This window comes from Panthera leo, chromosome D3 (assembly GCF_018350215.1).
Source record: "Panthera leo isolate Ple1 chromosome D3, P.leo_Ple1_pat1.1, whole genome shotgun sequence".
Classification (NCBI taxonomy): Eukaryota; Metazoa; Chordata; class Mammalia; order Carnivora; family Felidae; genus Panthera; species Panthera leo.
The window spans coordinates 44,560,177-44,579,132 of NC_056690.1; the positions used below are offsets into that span (position 1 = coordinate 44,560,177).

At 34.8% G+C, this 18,956-nt stretch overlaps 1 protein-coding gene across 5 annotated transcripts in view; it reads right to left on the bottom strand.

Moving 5' to 3' along the window:
* The window catches only part of ESCO1 (establishment of sister chromatid cohesion N-acetyltransferase 1), an 81,395-nt gene that overhangs the window by 14,534 nt on the left and 47,905 nt on the right, over nucleotides 1-18,956 (bottom strand). For 4 of the 5 annotated variants that reach the window (XM_042911030.1, XM_042911028.1, XM_042911031.1 and 1 more), the window contains exons 9-10: nucleotides 16,372-16,503; nucleotides 3,315-3,404 (exon numbers count right to left, since the gene is read on the bottom strand). In XM_042911030.1, coding sequence (XP_042766964.1) covers nucleotides 3,315-3,404; nucleotides 16,372-16,503 — 222 coding nt within the window. Of the gene's footprint in view, nucleotides 1-3,314; nucleotides 3,405-3,946; nucleotides 4,071-16,371; nucleotides 16,504-18,956 lie in introns of all 5 variants that reach the window. The other variant, XR_006195367.1, reaches the window with a different exon arrangement.

Here is an 18,956-nt window from a genome sequence, read left to right on the forward strand (position 1 = left end):
CAAAAAAAGCAATGTATAGATGTAAAAATATACTATTACAGTTCAGTAAGTTGAGTATATTATTCGAAGCAGGACATTGTTTAAAGAGTTCTTTGGGGGGCACCTGGGTGGCTCAGTTGGCTCTAGGGATCAAGCCCCATGTTAGGCTCTGCACTGAGCAAGAGAACCTACTTAAGATATTCTCTCTCTCTCAGTTCCTACTCTCTCTAAAAATAAAAAAAATTTTAAATTAAAAAAATTGGAATGATTATGCTGACCTACTGACCTGTTTTTCAAGGCCTGCGGAACAATGTGCAAAATGAGGTAAAAAATGGACAGTAATGCCAAGACCAGCAGTCTAAAGAACAAAAACAGTGAGAGTTTCTACAACGGACAATAAGAACATTAAAGCGTTCCATTAGAAGCATCACGGGTTTGGGGCGCCTGGGTGGCGCAGTCGGTTGGGCGTCCGACTTCAGCCAGGTCACGATCTCGCAGTCCGTGAGTTCGAGCCCCGCGTCGGGCTCTGGGCTGATGGCTCGGAGCCTGGAGCCTGCTTCCGGTTCTGTGTCTCCCTCTCTCTCTGCCCCTCCCCCGTTCATGCTCTGTCTCTCTCTGTCCCAAAAATAAATAAAAAACGTTGAAAAAAAAAATTAAAAAAAAAAAAAAAAAAAAAAAAAAAAAAAAAAAAAAAAAGAAGCATCACGGGTTTGAGAACTGGAGAGAGCTTCACTGGAATCTTAGCCAGGCAAGCCACTTTTCTTTCCAAGCCTTAATTAGTACTCTCATCAGCAAAATGGAAGTGAGAGGAAAGAAACACATGTTTATTCCTTATCAACCATTGACCAGATATTATCTTACTTAAATCCAACATCTCTTCAAAGTCTATGGTTCCTCACTTTACATGTGCAAGGAAGAAAATTCAAAGGTAACTTTCTCATGTCAGATACTGGACATCTAGAAAACCAAGGAGCAGAGATTTGAATCCTTAAATACTAATATGACATCAAACCATGCTTCTTGTAGTTTACCTCCTAGAACTGTGGTCAAGGTCAAATACAACCTCTAGCTCTTGTAGGCACTAAAAGGTTTTTGTAAGTACTCAAACATTACTTCTTTCCCCAGTTTAAAAAAAAAAAAAAAATGCAAGAGGCACCTGCGTGGCTCATTTGGTTAAGCACCTGACTCTTAATTTCTTAGATCATGATGTCACAGTTTATGGGATTGAGCCCCAGGTTGGCTCTGCACTGACAGCATGGAGCCTGCTTCGGTTTCTCTCTCTCTGCCCTTTCCCTGCTCAGGCTCTCTCAAAAATAAATAAACACTTAGCAAATGCAAATAATCAGTCCAACAAATACTCATTTGTGTTACTAAGTTTAAAATGAAAATAACCCCTAAGAGCATTAAGTCTTCATACCTCTGACATGTAGAATACCATGTAATAAATCCTTTATTCAGGGATGAAAACTCAAGTCCTTTTAATCCTAGAACAGGAGCCCATAATACAACTCATATTTCAGTTCCTAAAGGCAAATGACTCACAATTCCTTAGATTTTCATTTTTAACCCATTATGGGATATTAACTAGTAACATACTGCATTGTTACTAAGATTCTGTCCTGAGAAACTAAAACGAGGATGTTCTTATTTACTTAATATTCTTAGTTAAGAAAAGTCCAAATGCCACATGTGGTGGTGTAGCAACTGTTCATTTCCAAACGGTAATGGCTGGAATTCCAAAAACTACATAATTTACATTTAGTCAATCACTAATCCAATATTAACTAACAAATATTTGTTTTTATGACAAGGATCAATGTTTCAAAATATAAGACAGGGGGCATAGTTATGTGTCATTCTAAATGCTATTGTCTATATTATTAGGCAGTGGTGTAGTATGGGGGCTTATTTGGTTATCTGAGATTGTCCCGTCATAGATAATACAGGGTTATCTGAAGTCAAAAACAGTAAGATAAAGTAGAATGTTAGCTATATTTTCAAATTATAGGGTTAAAATGTTTCTTTCAACCTCCCTTTCAAGTGAAGTTATCCTAAATTTAAAAAAAAAAAATTGTTTTTAATAGGTATTTATTTTTGAGAGAGAGAGAGAGAGACAGAGTGTGAGCAGGGGAGGGACAGAGAGAGGGAGACAGAGACTCCAAAGCAGGCTCCAGGCTCTGTGTGGTCAGCGAAGAGCCTGATGTGGGGTTCAAACTCACAAACCGCGAGACCATGACCTGAGCCGAAGTCAGACGCTTAACCAACTGAGCTATTGGTTAAGTTATCCTAAATTTAAAGAGGTCCAATTGTTAATCTAAAAATAAGCATAAATAAATCATTTTTCTTGCATTTTCTAGACATTCTGGACATAGCTCAGTGAAATTAAGATTTACATATAGACAACTGGACCCATTGCTGTACATTACAAAGTACTTCTGAAAACGCATGTGGAAATTGGAAAAAAAAAAAAAAAAAAAGATACTTGATGTAATAGAATGATTCCAGACTTCATTACCTCTCTGGTTTATTTCTCCAAACCTTCAAAGTATGGAACTCTAAGTTGGAGTAAAACCTGGTTCACACTAGATAAGAGGATCTTTTTAAGTTTTCTACATTATAACTATAAATCAGAATATATCTTTTTTTCTCTTAACATTATATGATTACCTCATGCTTAATCTCAGAATTACTACTATTATATCCTCTTCTGCAATAAGCTTTTATTTAAAAATTTACTCTCAGGGTGCCTGGGTGGTTTGGTCAGTAAAGCATCTGACTCTTGATTTTGGCTCATATCATGATCTCACAGTTCATGAGGTCGAGACCCACATTGGGCTCCACGCTGACAGCACAGAGCCTGCTTGGGATTCTCTCCCTCCTTTTCTCTCTCTCTGCCCCTCCCCTGCTCGCTCTCTCTCCCTCAAAATAAATAAACTTCAAAAAATAAAAATAATAAAAATAAAAACTTACTCTCAACATGAAACTTTAAAATTGTTCATTTTAATTTTCAAAGTTATTCACATTTTAATTATAATTCTGATTCTTGAAGTCACTTATGTGGCATCATAAACTAGCATGCCTATTATATCATCACTCAATTTACTGATAATATGGGACAGTAATCAATTCACTAAAAATTTATTTCACATATCCCAAACCCATTACAAGTTTAAAGCATAATTTTTCAGTTGGGTTGTATTCTTTATTCTTTAAATGCTTATTGCTTGTTTTCAGAATTGGTGTTTAAATATGCTATGCCAATAATGCATTACCCTGTTAAAAGTGGCTACAAAATTACATTATCCATTCTACACGAAATTTCACTGAAAATTTACCTTTTTCAGAGCATACTTTGGGTCTTCAGGAAGAACCATTATTATCCTGCCATCAGGATATTCAGCCAGAATTCTTTCTTTTTTCCAACCCTAGATATAAAAAACATGAATGAATTTTGTTACCATATTTCATTTATCATATTCATGTACAAGAAGAAAAATATATTGCTGTGTCTAAAAGTTGCAAACATGGAAAAATATTCTCATTAATGTTTACATGATACAATCAGCTATTTTGTTAAGCATACAATAGGTAAAATGCAAGCTAACTTCTCTATACTACTCACTCAAAAATCTAATACCACAAGAATATTTTTAATTTACCATTTCCCATTTTAAATTAATTTTGAAAATCACACACCAAAAGCAAGCCCCTTAAAATAAGTGATTCCCAGAGCCTGAAAGATAACTCTCCCAGTTTCTTGATAAAAGAACTCTTAAATTCCTTTGGAACATGGTTACCTCCACAAACAAACACTCATGGTTTTATGTCTGGCATGCCAAAGACCTCCAGGAGGTTTTAAATGAACTGATTTGCATGCAGTAGCCCAGTATGTAGTAAGGAATAGTTTTTATTCTTATTGATCACAACTATCAAAGTCACAAGAAGGAGACTATAAAAATATAACTACCTTCTAAGAATCTAATAGGGAAGGAGAAGCTACGTTGTGTGTATCTGAAGTTAAACATACTCAAAAAAAGAGAGGTAATAAACTCTTCTTCAGATCCACACTCGTGGTGATTAATGAGCAGAACCTGCATGAAAAAAAAAACAAAACAAAAACCACTTAAATCTAGTAAGATGGGACTGAACCAGAGGTTAAAACTAGGAGCTTTGAAGTTAATAATAAGTACAGAAGGAATGAGCTTAACTGGTTGTTCCATTTGCCTTACCCAATCAACTTTACATTTAAAAAACAAAAATAAAAACAAAAACAAACAAAAAAAACTTTCAAGAAGCAGTATGTACTTCTATTAGAGAAAACCATGATCTTCTGAAATCTTTTAAGACTATGAAAGCTCAATAAAACCAAGAAAAAGACAACTACATTTTTTTTAATACTATGGCAAGTTTGAAAGGAAGCTGATTTTCTGTTAAAAAATTTAGAATGGCTTTTTAGGAGAGGGGCAGGATCTTAGGGACAAAAAGTCTAGTAATAAGCTTGGTAAATGTAACAATTTGAAGTATTTAAAATGAGAATTTGTTTAAAAAACAGAGCACCCAAAGATAAAGTAAAATTCAGTTGATTGTAATTATGATTGGTTAAAAGGTTCTCAAGATTTGAAAAGGAGCAGAAACAATAGACACAGAAGTCATTTTTTTTTTCAAAATAGAAATTAAATCTGAATTTAGGTAAACAATTTTTAAGGAGTATAAAAGACATTACCTCTTTTAAAACAAATTTATATTACTATGTTAAGTTAGGAAAAGCTTTTTAAAATATATCCACTTTCCATAAAATGAAAACAGACTTTTCATCTTAAAAGTTAAACTATAAATTCAATGAAGAACTAGAAAATTTAAGTAACCCCCACTTCTAAAAAAGTCATATCCTGAGCTGAATTATCTAAAGAAAATCTGATCAATTTACCTATTACCTTTAAAACAAAAATATCGGTCTAATGTCATTATATTGCACCATAAACACTAGACAAATTATTTTGTTTTACTGACTTTTTAGTGTAAAACTTTCTCCTGAAACAATTTGAGACTTGCACATTCATGCAGAAATTCTATCACAATTGGATTTGACAAAATTTTGTTTTATATATGACTGTTTCTTCACATACATATAAGCAGCAAGCATTTGCAAAGGGCAGAGTTACTATTTCTCAGGTTTCTAATACTCATGAAGACAGTGTATTTTAGTGAAAACTGTTCAAAGGTTTTGGAGTAAAAGTTCAGGGTTTAAAGCCCTGTTCTTAGTAGTTACTAGCTATATAACTTGTACAAATCACAAATTCTCTGTTTCCAGATCCAGGCTATGTACAAAATGGCTGTCATCACCTCCATCACTTAGTTGCTTATTAAGAGAGTTGTATTTAAGATAATTCCTCACACAGAGTAGCCACTCAGTAACTTCTATTCTACCTTAATAATGATATCAAACTAAGATCAGTGCCCTACTCTAAGAAAACACAAGTTGATTAATAAAGTCCCCAAAGTTAAATAAACAAATTCAAACCACAGACAGATGAAAGAACCAAGTAGGCTAATGTCTGTCAAATAACATACTTAAGACATTTATATGCCTCAACTGTAGTTATCTCTTTCCTGGAGTTAATAACCACATGATCCTCCTGACTTTAAAAAGTTTAGAGGAGATTGTCTGTTGCCTGAAACTGAGGCAGAGGTGAAGGTTGTGGGGGAAGGGTGCATACAATTTACAGGAATAACCAAACAGCCACAGCTTTCCACGAAGATGCAAATTCCAACCCAGTGCATTTACACTTCTCACCTTTAGCTCTAAAATGTTACATATATCCCTCTGGTAGCAAGTAATATTTTCCAAACCCCAAATTTTCTTAATTCACCTATCTGGCTGTGAAAAGCAAAAAGCTTTATATTCCTAATAGCAATCAATGATTATTTTTTGTTCCTTGCCACTGTACTTACTCTAAACTTTAGAATCTAAAGAATGAAAAGGATTTCTCCTCTCTTTCCATTTAAAAAGGGTATTAACTGAAAACAATATACATTAAGTGGTGGAAACACTGATCTATACAATTACCAAAATTCACCAAGATCTGTGCATTTAACTGTATGTAAATTATACCCCAATTTTTAAACCTCACACTAATCACATTCATAAAAAGGCTGAAGGAGAATACCCATGAAAAAAATACTTTGAGAAATAAAAACGACAACCAGCTTTTGAAAAGATTACCAATATTGCAAGAAAAAAAGACAGGGAGAACCTTCAGATTAAAGGAGACTTAAGGGACATGCCAACGAATGCCAATATATGGATCTTAATTCAAACAAATAAACAGTATAGAGAATTATATTTGGAGAGCTTTGAACTCTAAGGGAATCTCTGATAGTAAGGAATTAACTGATTTTTCTTTAAAGGTGTAGTTATCTTTGGGCGCCTGGGTGGCTCAGTCCATTAAGCATCCGACTTTGATTCTGATCATGATTTCACAGCTCATGGATTCAAGCCCTGCATCAGGCTCTGCTGTCAGCACAGAGCCTGCTTCAGATCCTCTGGTCTCCCTTTCTCTCTGCCCCTCCCCCTGCTCGCTCTCTCTCTCTCTCTCTCAAAAATAAATAAAACATTAAAATTTTTTTTAAATTTTTTTTAATTAAAAAAAGGTGTAGGTATATTCTTTAAATTACTTCTATGGTGAGGTGCCTAGGTAGCTTGGTTGTTTAAGTACCCAGCTCGTGACTTCAGCTCAGGTCATGATCTCACGGTTCATGGGTTCCAGCCCTGAGATGGGCCCTGTGCTGGTAGTGCGGAGCCTGCTTGGGATTCTCTCTCTGCTCCTCTCCCATTCATGTGTGCTCTCTCTCAAAATACACAAACTTAAAAAAAAAAGAACTTTTATGGTAAAAATAGTCATCTTTTCATCTTTTAGAAATACAGATTTAAAAATATCTATCAAAATGATAATGTGACACCTGGGGTTCGTTTCAAAATAACTTAGAAGGCTGGATGAAAGAAGACTGTCCGTGAATTGTTAATTATTAACACTGGATGATAAGTACATGGGCATTCATTAGTGTATGTGTGTGTTGTATTAAACTTTTTATTTTAGAAAATTCAAACCACCCATCGCCAAAACACTATCAATGGCCTAAGGCTTGTTCAAGCATCATTTATTTAGAAGTGAAAAATAGGGGTGCCTGGGTAGCTCAGTCAGTCAAGCATCCAACTCCTGATTTCAGCTCAGGTTATGATCTCACGGTTCATGGGATCAAGCTCTGTCAGGCTCTGTGCAGACAGCGCAGAGCCTGCTTGGGATTCTCTCTCTGTACCTCCCCTGCTCACATGTGCATATGCTTTCTCTCAAAATAAATAAACATTAAAAAAAAAAAAAACAGAAGTGAAAAATAATGCAAAACAAATCTAGTCAGCATATCAGTTAGACCTAAGGTAAGGAAAAGGAGTGAATGCAACAGGGGCACAAAGGGGCTTGAGATGCCAGTAATGTTTCTTGTCATATGGGTGTTGACTTTGTCAAAACACCATATTAAGCTGTGTATTCATTATTTGTGTACTTTTTTTTACATGTTGTATTTCACTTGATCTTAGCCAACAGGCCGAGAAGCGATTACATGTTGTGTTTCAATAAAAATTTTAAAAATAAGTACAAAAGCAATTTGAAAAAACATTTCAACAGCCAAGTTTAAGAATTATTATGTATTGAAATAATTAATTTTTAAACCCATCTCTTTTCAAATCATAAGTCTTCAGAAATGAAAGTAAATTAAAATTAAAATTAGCTCTGTCAAAATTCAGTTACATTTGATAGTTACCCAAGGCATAAAGTATAAAAAAAAAACTGCTGGAAAACTGCAGAAATTCCAATGCAGTGTATAAAAAAATTTTGAGATCAGACAGGAAAGCTAAATACCGTCAAGAGGTCAGTTCTTCCTGATTTGATCTACATATTCAATGTAATCTCAATCAAAAACCTCATCAAGTTATTTTATGGATACTGACAAAATGATTCTAAAATTTATATGAAAAAGCAAAAAGGGTAGAACAGCCAACACGATACTGAAGGAGAGGAATAGTCAGAAGACTGATGCTACCTGACATCCAGACCCCTTCCAGTGGCAGTCTGGGAAAGGAGCGGCAGGCACCATGTCCAGCCATGAAGGTGGCATGAAGTCAGTCCCTGAAGCAGGTCAAGGAGATGGATGAGATGAGGCATTCAAACAGAAAGAGGAGTAGAAGAAACTCAAGGAGCTAAAGCAAAGGCCGTGGGGAGGGGTCTCCTGGCCACAGGTGGAATTAAGAAATCTGGCAAAAAGTAAGCTGTTCCTTGTGTCTGTGGCAATGGTGATACTTATTTCTATCCCTGTTTAAACATCTGGATTCCTTTTCATACCAGCTGTTGCTATCTACAGTTAGAATGAAATGTTTCTTAGATTCTATTGTACATTTGAAAATAAACTTTCGGAAAAAAAAAAATCAATCATTAAAAAGAAGACTTACTACAGGGGCGCCTGGGTGGCTCAGTCGGTTAAGCGTCCGACTTCAGCTCGGGTCATGATCTCACAGTTCGCAGGTTCAAGCCCCACACTGGGCTCTGCGCTGTCAGCTCAGAGCATGGAGCCTGCTTTGGATTCTGTATCTCCCTCTCTCTCTGCCCCTCCCCCATTCACACTGTCTCTCTCCTTCTCTCTCAAAAATAAATAAAACATTAGGGGCGCCTGGGTGGCTCAGTCGGTTAAGCGTCCGACTTCGGCTCAGGTCACGATCTCGCGGTCCGTGGGTTCAAGCCCCGCGTCGGGCTCTGGGCTGATGGCTCGGAGCCTGGAGCCTGCTTCCGGTTCTGTGTCTCCCTCTCTCTCTGCCCCTCCCCCGTTCATGCTCTGTCTCTCTCTCAAAAATAAATAAAACGTTAAAAAAATTTAAAAAAATAAATAAATAAATAAATAAAACATTAAAAAAAAAGAAGACTTACTATAAAGCTACAGTAATCAAGACAGTCTGATACTGGTGAAAAAAGAAACAAATACATCAGTGAAACAGAACAGAGAGTCCTAAAATAAACCTACATAAATATAGTCAACTGATGTTTGATAAAATAGCAACAACAGGGACAAGACAGTCTTTTCAACAAATGTTGCTGGAATGATTGGACAGCCACATGCAAAAAAAAAAAAAAAAAAAAAAAAAAAGGATCTAGATACCATACTTCAAACCCTTCACAAAAATTAACTCAAAATGGATCACAGACCTAAATGTAAAAAGCAAAACTGTAAAACTCCTAGAAAATAACAAAGAAGAAATCCAGATAACCTTCCATACGGCAATGTCTTTTTAGATACAACATCAAAGGCACAATCCATGGGAGAAAGAATTGATAAGCTGCACTTGATTAAAATTAAAATTAAAACCTTCTGCTCTGCAAAAGACACCATGAAGAGCATAAGAAGACAAGCCACTGACTAGGAGAAAATAATATAAATGAGTAGCTGATAAGGGCTGCTATCCAAAAAGATACAAAGAATTCTTAAAACAACAAGAAAAAAAAAACACCCAACTAAAAGTGGGCCAAATACCTGAACAAACACCTTACCAAAGAAGATATAGAGATGGCAAATAAGCATATGAAAAATGCTCCACATCATAAGTCATTTAGGAAATGCAAATGAAAACAAGATACCACTACACACCTATTAGAATGGCCAAAACCCAGAAAAATGACAATACCACACTCTGGCAAGGACGTGGAGCAATAAGGAATCTCATTCATTGCTGGTGGGAATAGTAGAGCCAATGTGGAAAACAGTTTGGCAGTCTCACAAAACTAAACTTACTCTTACCATACAATCCAGCAATCACACTCAGTATTTATGAAAAGGAGTTGAAAACTTACTTCCACACAAAAGCCTGCACCTGTACATGGATGTTTATAGCAACTTTATTCATAACTGCCACAACTTGGAAGCAATCAAGATATCCTTCAGTAGATGAATGGATAAATTAACTATGGTACATGCAGACAATGGAATACTATTCAGCACTTTTTAAAAAGAAATGAGTTATATCAAGCCATGAAAAGATATGGAGTAACTTTAAGCGCACATTACTAAGTGAAAGAACTCAGTATGAAAAAAAACAAATACTGTATGATTCCAACTGTACAGTATTCTGGAAAAGGTAAAACTATGAAGACAGTAAAAAAAGATCAGCAATTGCCAAGGGTTAGTAGGAAGGCAAGGATAAAAAAGGAAGAGAACAGAGGATTTTCAGGGCAGTGAAAATATTCTCTATGATACTATAGTGGTAGATACAGGTCATTAGACATTTTTCAGAACTCAAGGAATGTACACCACCAAGAGTGAACTCTAATAAAAACTATGGACTTTGAATAATGGTGTGTCAGTGTAGGTTCATCAATTTTAACAAACATACTGGTGTGAGGATACTGAACACATGGGGTGGGGGTTAATATATGGGAAGTCTCTGTACTTTCTGCTCAATTTCATTATAAACCTAAAATGGAGCTTAAAAAAAAAATAGTCTATTAAAAAAAAAAAAAAGACCATAAACAGAATTAGGAAATGATATTCCAAAATCAAGAAGAAAAAAGTCAATAGAAACAGGTTCAGTGATGACCCACATATGTGAATTAGAAAAACTTTAAAATTTTAGGACACCTGGGTGGTTCAGTCAGTTAAGCGTCCAACTCTTGGTTTCAGCTTGGGTCATGATCTAGCGGTTTGTGCATTTAGACCCTGCGTGGGGCTCTGCACTGCTTGGGATTCTCTCCATCCCCTTTTCTCGTTCCCTCCCCTGCTCGTGCTCTCTCTCTAAAAATAAATAAATAAACCTAAAAGAAAAATTAAAAAATAGAAGAACTTTAAAATTTCCGTAATAAATATGTTAAAGATTTTAAAGGACAAGATGGACAAACTATGTGAAAAAGATTTCAATAGAGAAAATGAAACTCCCAAAGATGTACTTATATCCTGTGAGAGAAGGATTAGAATTATCTTCATATGCATAAAGTAGAATATATCTCATGGAGAATTTTAAATACAAACTGAAGAAAATTCACTGGTATATGATGATCCATAATAATGTCTTACAAATGGTAAGAAAGAGAGTTAAATTATTTTCACTATTTTTCTAAATGAGGAATGAACCACTTTAGCACCTAAATTTAATTAGGTATATAATTCTATATGCAATCCTAGTTAACAAATCTTTAATTGCTACAATGAATTCAAATTTGGACTACTTTTTACATTTTGAGGTACATTACTGCTAGTTTTATTTTGCCTAACTTGTATCAAATATATCACAATATATTTCATGTCCCCAGTTGAAGATTTAAGTTTTAAAAGATGGCTGTAGGCACCATAGAGAAAGACTGTAGGGAAACAAAACTGGAAGCTGGGAAACCAGTTAGGAAAGCATTACACAAGTGGTCAAATGATGACAGCTTGGTTTTGAGAGGAAGCAATGGACATGACAGAGTGGGAGGATTTGGAATCTATTTTGAAGGTGGAATTTACTAATGGGTTGAGTATAAGAAGTGCAAAAAGAAAACTGAAGGATTATTCGGAAGTTTTCAGTTTAAGGAAATGAGTTACAGGGTGGCACCACTTCCGGAAATAGGGAAAAGTAGAGAAGAACAGATTAAAGAAATGTTTGCCACTAGATACATTATAAATTCTCCCTCCTGAGAGTTTATAAGTTCTTTTTTAAAAACTGAAAAACTGGGGGCGCCTGGGTGGCTCAGTTGAGCGTCTGACTCTTGATTTCGGCTCAGGTCATGATCCCGGGGTCGTGGGATCAAGTCCCACATCGGACTATGTGGCCTTCCATTCCAAAGCAAAATTATTTTCTAAGATTTGGAAGTCCCGCTCCCATCCTATATTTATATACCACAATACTCTAAGTATTTAAGATGCAACAAAGTAGGAGGCACCTGGGTGGCTCAATCAGTTTAGCATCCAACTTCGGCTCAGGTCATGATCTCATGGTTCGTGAGTTTGAGCCCTGCATCAGGCTCTGTTCTGACAGCTCAGAGCCTAGAGCCTGTTTCCGATTCTGTGTCTACCTCTCTCTCTCTGCCGCTCCCCTGCTCACACTCTGTCTCTCTCTCTCTGTCTCTCAAAAATAAATAAACATTTAAAAAATGTTTTTTTAAAAAGATGCAACAAAGTAGAAAAATTAAAAATCAGGATCAGAGAAGAGAGAAACAAACTTGATATATAGCCTTATCTTTAAGCAGAGACACTCAACGAAACTCAGACCATTCTCTGACCTCTCAGTCCCTCCTACAAATATACCTGCTCCCTATTCCAGTGATGCCACAGTACAGTTCTAAGGGCCAGTGCTACTTTGCTTCAGATTCCTTTTCCATTCCCAAGATTTAAAAATCTCTATTCCTGCTCTATTTACTTCTCTTTAACACCCAGTGTCCTCTTTCCTAATCACCTTCAAAAGGAATACAGAAAAAGTATATAGAAATAAATATGTATTCAAATTTCACATAAAAAAATTAAAGACTCAGCAAGAGTTACTGGGTAATTTTTAACAACTATTTTTTTAAGTTTATTTATTTGAGAGTGAGTGCACGTGAGCAGGGGAGAGGCAGAAAGAGAAGGAGAGATAGCATCCCAAGCAGGTTCCGAACTGTCAGCACAGAGCCCGATACAGGGCTTACCTTATGAAGCGACTGAGCCACCCAGGTGCAATGATTCTATACATTCTATACATTATGCAAGTTTCACAAATGTAGCTATTATCTGTCACCATACACTATTACAATACCATTCATTATTATTCCCTTTGCTGTACCTTTTATCCCCTCCCATGAAGAGGAACAACATTTTTACTTTGATGGTTTAGTATTACAATGCTGGAGAGTGTGGCTCTGTAGCCAATCAGAAATCTGTCAAATCTTCCTTCAGTTGTTCTGATCATCGATTTTCCCCTTTTCTACGAATGCCCTAATAATCCAACACCACACACACCACATACACATACTACTCTCTCCTTATATGTCACTAAAATATTATTTCTCTCCCTACATTCTATCAAAATATTATTTGATCATTATTTAAACTTAACTGTATCATTCACAATTCTCAAAATTCTTCAACATCTGAAAGAACAGAAAGAAAAAAGGCCAAAGGGCATCAAAATCAAAGTATCACAATCTGATTTGATGCATTTTTCTAATCTTACTACCTACAAAAATCTGATTCAGTAAAAACAAACAAACAAAAATTATTCATTATTCCCCACACAGATGTTAAGATTTCTCATTGGCTATACTATGCCATCAATCACAGATGACCTCCTTTTGTCCATTTAAAAAAAAATTTCAAGTCTTAATTTTTCCTCACCGATGAAAACAAACCCCTCTTCTGATCACTGCTTTACCAAATTATCACTTCCGAACTGCAAAGCTAATTTATAACTGAATTTAAATAATTAGTATTGACTTACTGCTTTAGTAGTTACATAAATCTCTTGCTAACTTTTCATTTCTTTCAGGTTTTGCTCCTAACCTTGAAGGCAAGGGCATATCCTATACCTCCGAGAGTAGAACCCTCCACAGAGCATTTATTCAGTCAGGTGTTAATTAATTCAAAGGAGATAAGGAAGGATAGAGGACAAAAGGATTAAGTTAGAAATTTCTCTGCAAAGAACCCAAATACATTACTTAAAGTTCAAAATATAACTGAGTTTTGGATAGGCTCCAGGCCTGGCAACATTGCTCACTGCTCTGGGAAGAATTTTTCCCGCTTTCTTTTCACACCTTTAGTAAAGAGTACCTCAGTTCAACAAGGGAAATTGAAGTGTTTCTAAGTGTAAACCAGAGTCCAGGCTCCCCCTGAAGCATTAACAAGTTCCTTCCTAAACAGCTTATAATAAGTTAGATAAAAAGAATTTCCTCACATGGTATCCATGAGGCAGATGGGGTACGGAATAGAGAGCATCATCATTCTTTCCCCTACCCCCAAACCAAAAAGGATAAAGAAAAAGAAAATATTTTTGCCAACCAAAAAAAAAAAATAAAAAAAATAAGGCTCTTTGGGCATCAATTTCTATGATAACTAAATAATTTAAATATCATTTTGATCTTTTGTAAAGGTCTTTAGCCATTCTTAACTGTCACAGATTATTACCATATCTAAGAGAAAATTTTTATCCAAAGGAAAAGCTATTTATTTCCTTAAAAACATTTGATTAAAATTTAAAAAGTAAAACTCTCATTGGGTCTAACTTATTCTATTTTCAAATGGTCTTAAGTAGAACAAAACTTTATTTCCAGTCCCCAAATATTGTCATTTAAAGTTAATTAAAGCCAGAACACCAAATGACTTCTTTCTATGTGCTTCTCTCCAGGAAACATAAACAGATAAAATCAGTATTAAAAAAAAAAAACAGATGTTTTCTCAAACACTTAAAAAGTGATTAAACTTCAATTATAACTCAATTTTTAAAAAGGAAAAAAAAGTGCTTGATGCAAAAACACAACACTAGCCAACACTAGCTGCCCCATAAGTGTACAATAATGCAAAGCACCATACTAGGTGCCCAATAAATGTTTAATGTCCCAATCCAAAATCGAGAGCTGTGATCACAGCAGAACATCTTCAACATAACATGAATGTTTTTATCCTCTCGCCATACACTACATAAGAATGCTACAATGTTTTGGAGGAGTTTCTATAGTCTTAGATTATGTATAATCTGCATTTGAAAACAGCAAAAGAAAAATATTGATCTTGATGTTAGCAAAGGTCGGCCAACTGCTAAACTCAATTCCTTCTCTTGAGCTTATTTCAAAAATAATAAAATAACCCATAGCTCTGTCCCATCAAAGTGGTGGGGTGGGAGGAGGAGTAGGGCTGGGGTAGGAATCAATCTTCCCTAAGTTGCTACATGGCTTGATAGCTTTTCAAGAGCCAGAATTTGTTTAGAAGGTAATGACTCCACCTTGTTCCATAAACCAGCTTCCCTCAGTACTGTGGAAGAGCAGAGTGCGTATTTCCTGATTAACTACTTTTTCTCTCAGAAATTAAGAAGTTCCCTTAAGATGAGGAATTAAGTCTTTTAAACCTAATCTTCTTACAATTTTACAAAAGCGATTACAAGAATCAGATGATGTAAAATGAGAACTTCTATGAGACTTATGTATATTAAATGAAATGTTTTTGCCCCATAGTATTCTATACTTTAGCTATCTGATAGAACTATTTTTCTCAAGTTGTAAGAGCATTAATATAGTAAAATTGGAAAGTACAAATTTCAAACAATAAATCAGTATCTAGCTATAGATACTCCACGTCCACACAGTTCATACTGCATTTAGTTAAGTGACAGAAGGGGGTATGTGTGGCAATAGCAGATAAAATAAGGAATATAAAGAATCACCACAGTAAAGACCCCAAAAAGAAAAAAAAAAAGATAAGAAAACTCTACGTATCTTGCCTAGAATTAATTGGATAAATGAAACAACATGAACCCTTGAACCAAAGATAAGGGTAAGAATTTAACTGAAGCCAATAAAGATCTTTTAAAAAATCCAACATCTGTTGCTTATGTAAAAATCCATATGAAATGAATTGGTGATCTCAGTTCAGATATCCTGGAGGTCTTATTAATGTGAGTGTACAGTACTGAAGGTAACATGTATAGGAAAAAAATAGATTCCATTTCAGATATAGGTAAACGGCAATTACATTAAATTACTAATTTCACAAGATATCTGAAATGGTTCAAAATGATTAAAACTTTGCAATTTCCAGAAACTGTTAAATAATACCCATCGTGTCTCAAATACACATACACTAAAATACATATACTAAAATGTACTTGCTTTGTGGGATTTTTTTTTTAAGTATACAACAAATTCTGAGATCTTAACCTTTAAGAATTTTTTTTTAATTTTATAAAGAAAAACTCTCATGATAGCAAAAAGAAGGTAAATAAAAATTCCAAAACCATCTATTTGGTATAATATATATCACTATCAGTCCTCAAATAAAAACTTGTGCCAAGCTATTATGAATATTAAAAAGGCTTATCAACAGTTAATAATAATCACTAAAGAAAAATTTTTAAATACTCAAATTGAATAGCATTATTTGTTAGAAGAGATGAGGTATAATAACTACTTTAAATATGTACCTTAAATTAAAAAAAATCCCACAACACAAGCCAGCCAGAATAAAGTTAGCTGGTTTTATGTTCGGCTTTGTTTTAAAATAAGCCAGTATACATACTACCAGGGTTTTGTATATATTATTATTTCCTAAAAAATTTGTCAGTGACTTAAATTTGGCAATTCATGTCTTTAAGATGCTGACCTAATTATCTGCATTTTAGAACTCATGAATTTCACTTACCACATATTTTACAGCACTTATAAATTGGTTGTGGAAGAGCAGATGCTGTGTTTCATCTTCTGGATTTGAAGCTGTGTAGAGCATGCCACAAACATTACAGGAAACTGCTCCAAATCTTTTTTGTCCTGCATCCTATTTATAAAAAACAAACAAAAGGTTTTTCCCTCCCAAAGGAGTAATTCAGCTTCTAAAGCTATAACGGGAACATCAAGTGAGAAGTATTTAATCTACAATGAATAATGTTCAGTGTTGATTAACAAGTAAGATGTTAAACTGTGAAATCTAATGTGTAATTTTATTAAATCCTTAATTTTAGTAATCTGACCACTCACTCCACAGCATTTAATAGCAACTAAGAAGAACTCAGAAGTATCTTTTAACACTACTATCTTAGTCCTAAAGCCCTCAACAGGAAATACTCTATAAATGAGAATGAAGATGTATTTTTATATCTGCAATAATTACACTGTTAAAGCTTAGTCTGTGTTTCACAGACTCCTTTTTTAATGTCTTAAAAGTATGTTCTCTTTAATGGTTTTATTCTAGTTTATAAATATTAAAAAGAATATTTTGATGTTACCAAAAACTCATGAGAAAAGGTAATATTAATTTTTCTATTAAAACAGTTAATTATTAAAAATTATTAACAGTAATTTATAAATTTTTTTCATATTAACTAAGTACAAGTACAATCATCCATTCTCCAGTAATTCACTTGTGCTATAGAACCGTAACTGTTTACAAAATGTTTTCTTTCTTGTCCTTATTCAACAAGAAATTTTCAGCAATATGATCTAAATTTAAGAATAATAAACTAATAATCCCTTTACTCTTTCTATTCTAAAACTGTACAATTTGAATTACTAAAAAAAAAAAAAAAAAAAAAAAAAAAGATCTAAGATAACAGCATCTCTAGTATCTTAGAACTAGGATCAAGTAGGGGTATCTTGGTGGCTCAGTTGCATGACTGTACGACTCTCGATTTCAGCGCAGGTTGTGATCCCAGCATCATGGGATCAAGCCCTGTGTGGGGGCCCCGTAGTAAGTGTGGAGCCTGCTTAGGATTCTCTCTCTTCTGCCTCTGCCCCTCTCTCCTGCTCACTCTCTCTCTCTACAAAAATAAATAAGTAAATAAATCTTTAAAAAAAAATTTTTTTATAACTGTGGCAAAAAATATATATATAACAATATTTGCCATCTTAATTTATTTTTTTAATCTGAGAGAGAGGGGAATACACAAATGGGGGACAGGAGTAGAGAGGGACAGAGAGAATCTCAAGCAGGCTCCACGCTCAGCACAGAGCCCAATGCGGGGCTCAATCCCACGTTGTCCCACCTGAAATCAAGGGTCAGACACTCAACCAGTTGAGCCACCTAGGCATCCCTACTATCTTAATGACTTTTAAGTGTACAGCTCAGTAGTTTTATTATATTCACATTGTTCTGTAACCAATCTTCAAAAGTCTTTTCATCTTGCAAAACTGAAACTCTAAACCAATTAAACAATTGGTCCCCAATCTACCTTCCTTCCCAGCTCCTAGAAACCACCATTCTACTGTCTCTGTAAGTACTCTAGACACTCACAGCAGTGAAATCTTACAGTATTTGTCTTTCTGTGACTAACTTATTTCACTTAGCTTAATGTCCTCAAGGTTCAACCATGTTGTAGCATGTCAGAATTTCTTTTTTTAAGGCTGAATCATATTCCATTGTATGTATACACATTTTGTTCATCCATTCATCCTTGATGGACACTTAGGTTGCTTTCACCCTTTGGCTATGATGAATGATGTATACCAGTGTACAAATATCTCTGCAACCAAGCAGTTTTCATAGTATTGAGCAAACTTTTCTTCCTTGGTTTCCTAATTGGTAAATGGGAGATAATAGTAGTACCTACCTCATACTTTAAAAACTGAGGCCTAACTAAGTTAATATGAGTGGAGTACATGGAACAATGATTTAGCTGCTATCCTGACCATTAACATCATCATCCTCATCAACTCTAGACCAGAACTGAATAGAAATGCAATCCACAAATTTTAAATTTTCCAGTAGCCATGTTAAAGAATGCAAAAACAGGTGAAACTAATTTTAGTATTTTATTCAACAAAACATATCCCAAATACTTTAACTTCAACATGTACTAAATAGAAAAAAAACTTATCAGTGAAATACTTTACATTCCCTTTTTTATACTAGTCTTTAAAATGCAGTAACTATGTTTACACTTACAACATATCTCAATTCTAATGAGCCACATTTCAAATACTCAACAGCTACATGTGGCCACCATATTGGACAGTGCTGCTCTATATTCTACTAGTCTAATCCTGTTTCACTACCATACTGATTTAACAACAGAAACATTATTAACTCTAATGAAACTTTCCCGATTAACCTTTCCCAAAAATTTGCAGACAATTCTTACAAAGTTATTCTCCTATATTAAAGTTAGAATCAATAGTCTACTCCACCTAATCCTACTGATAATGTTGACTGGAAATACATTAAATTTTCCTATTATTTTGGGTTCCTTCATTTTTTTTTATAGTGTGCTCGCTTACTCAAATTAGGTTTTTTCA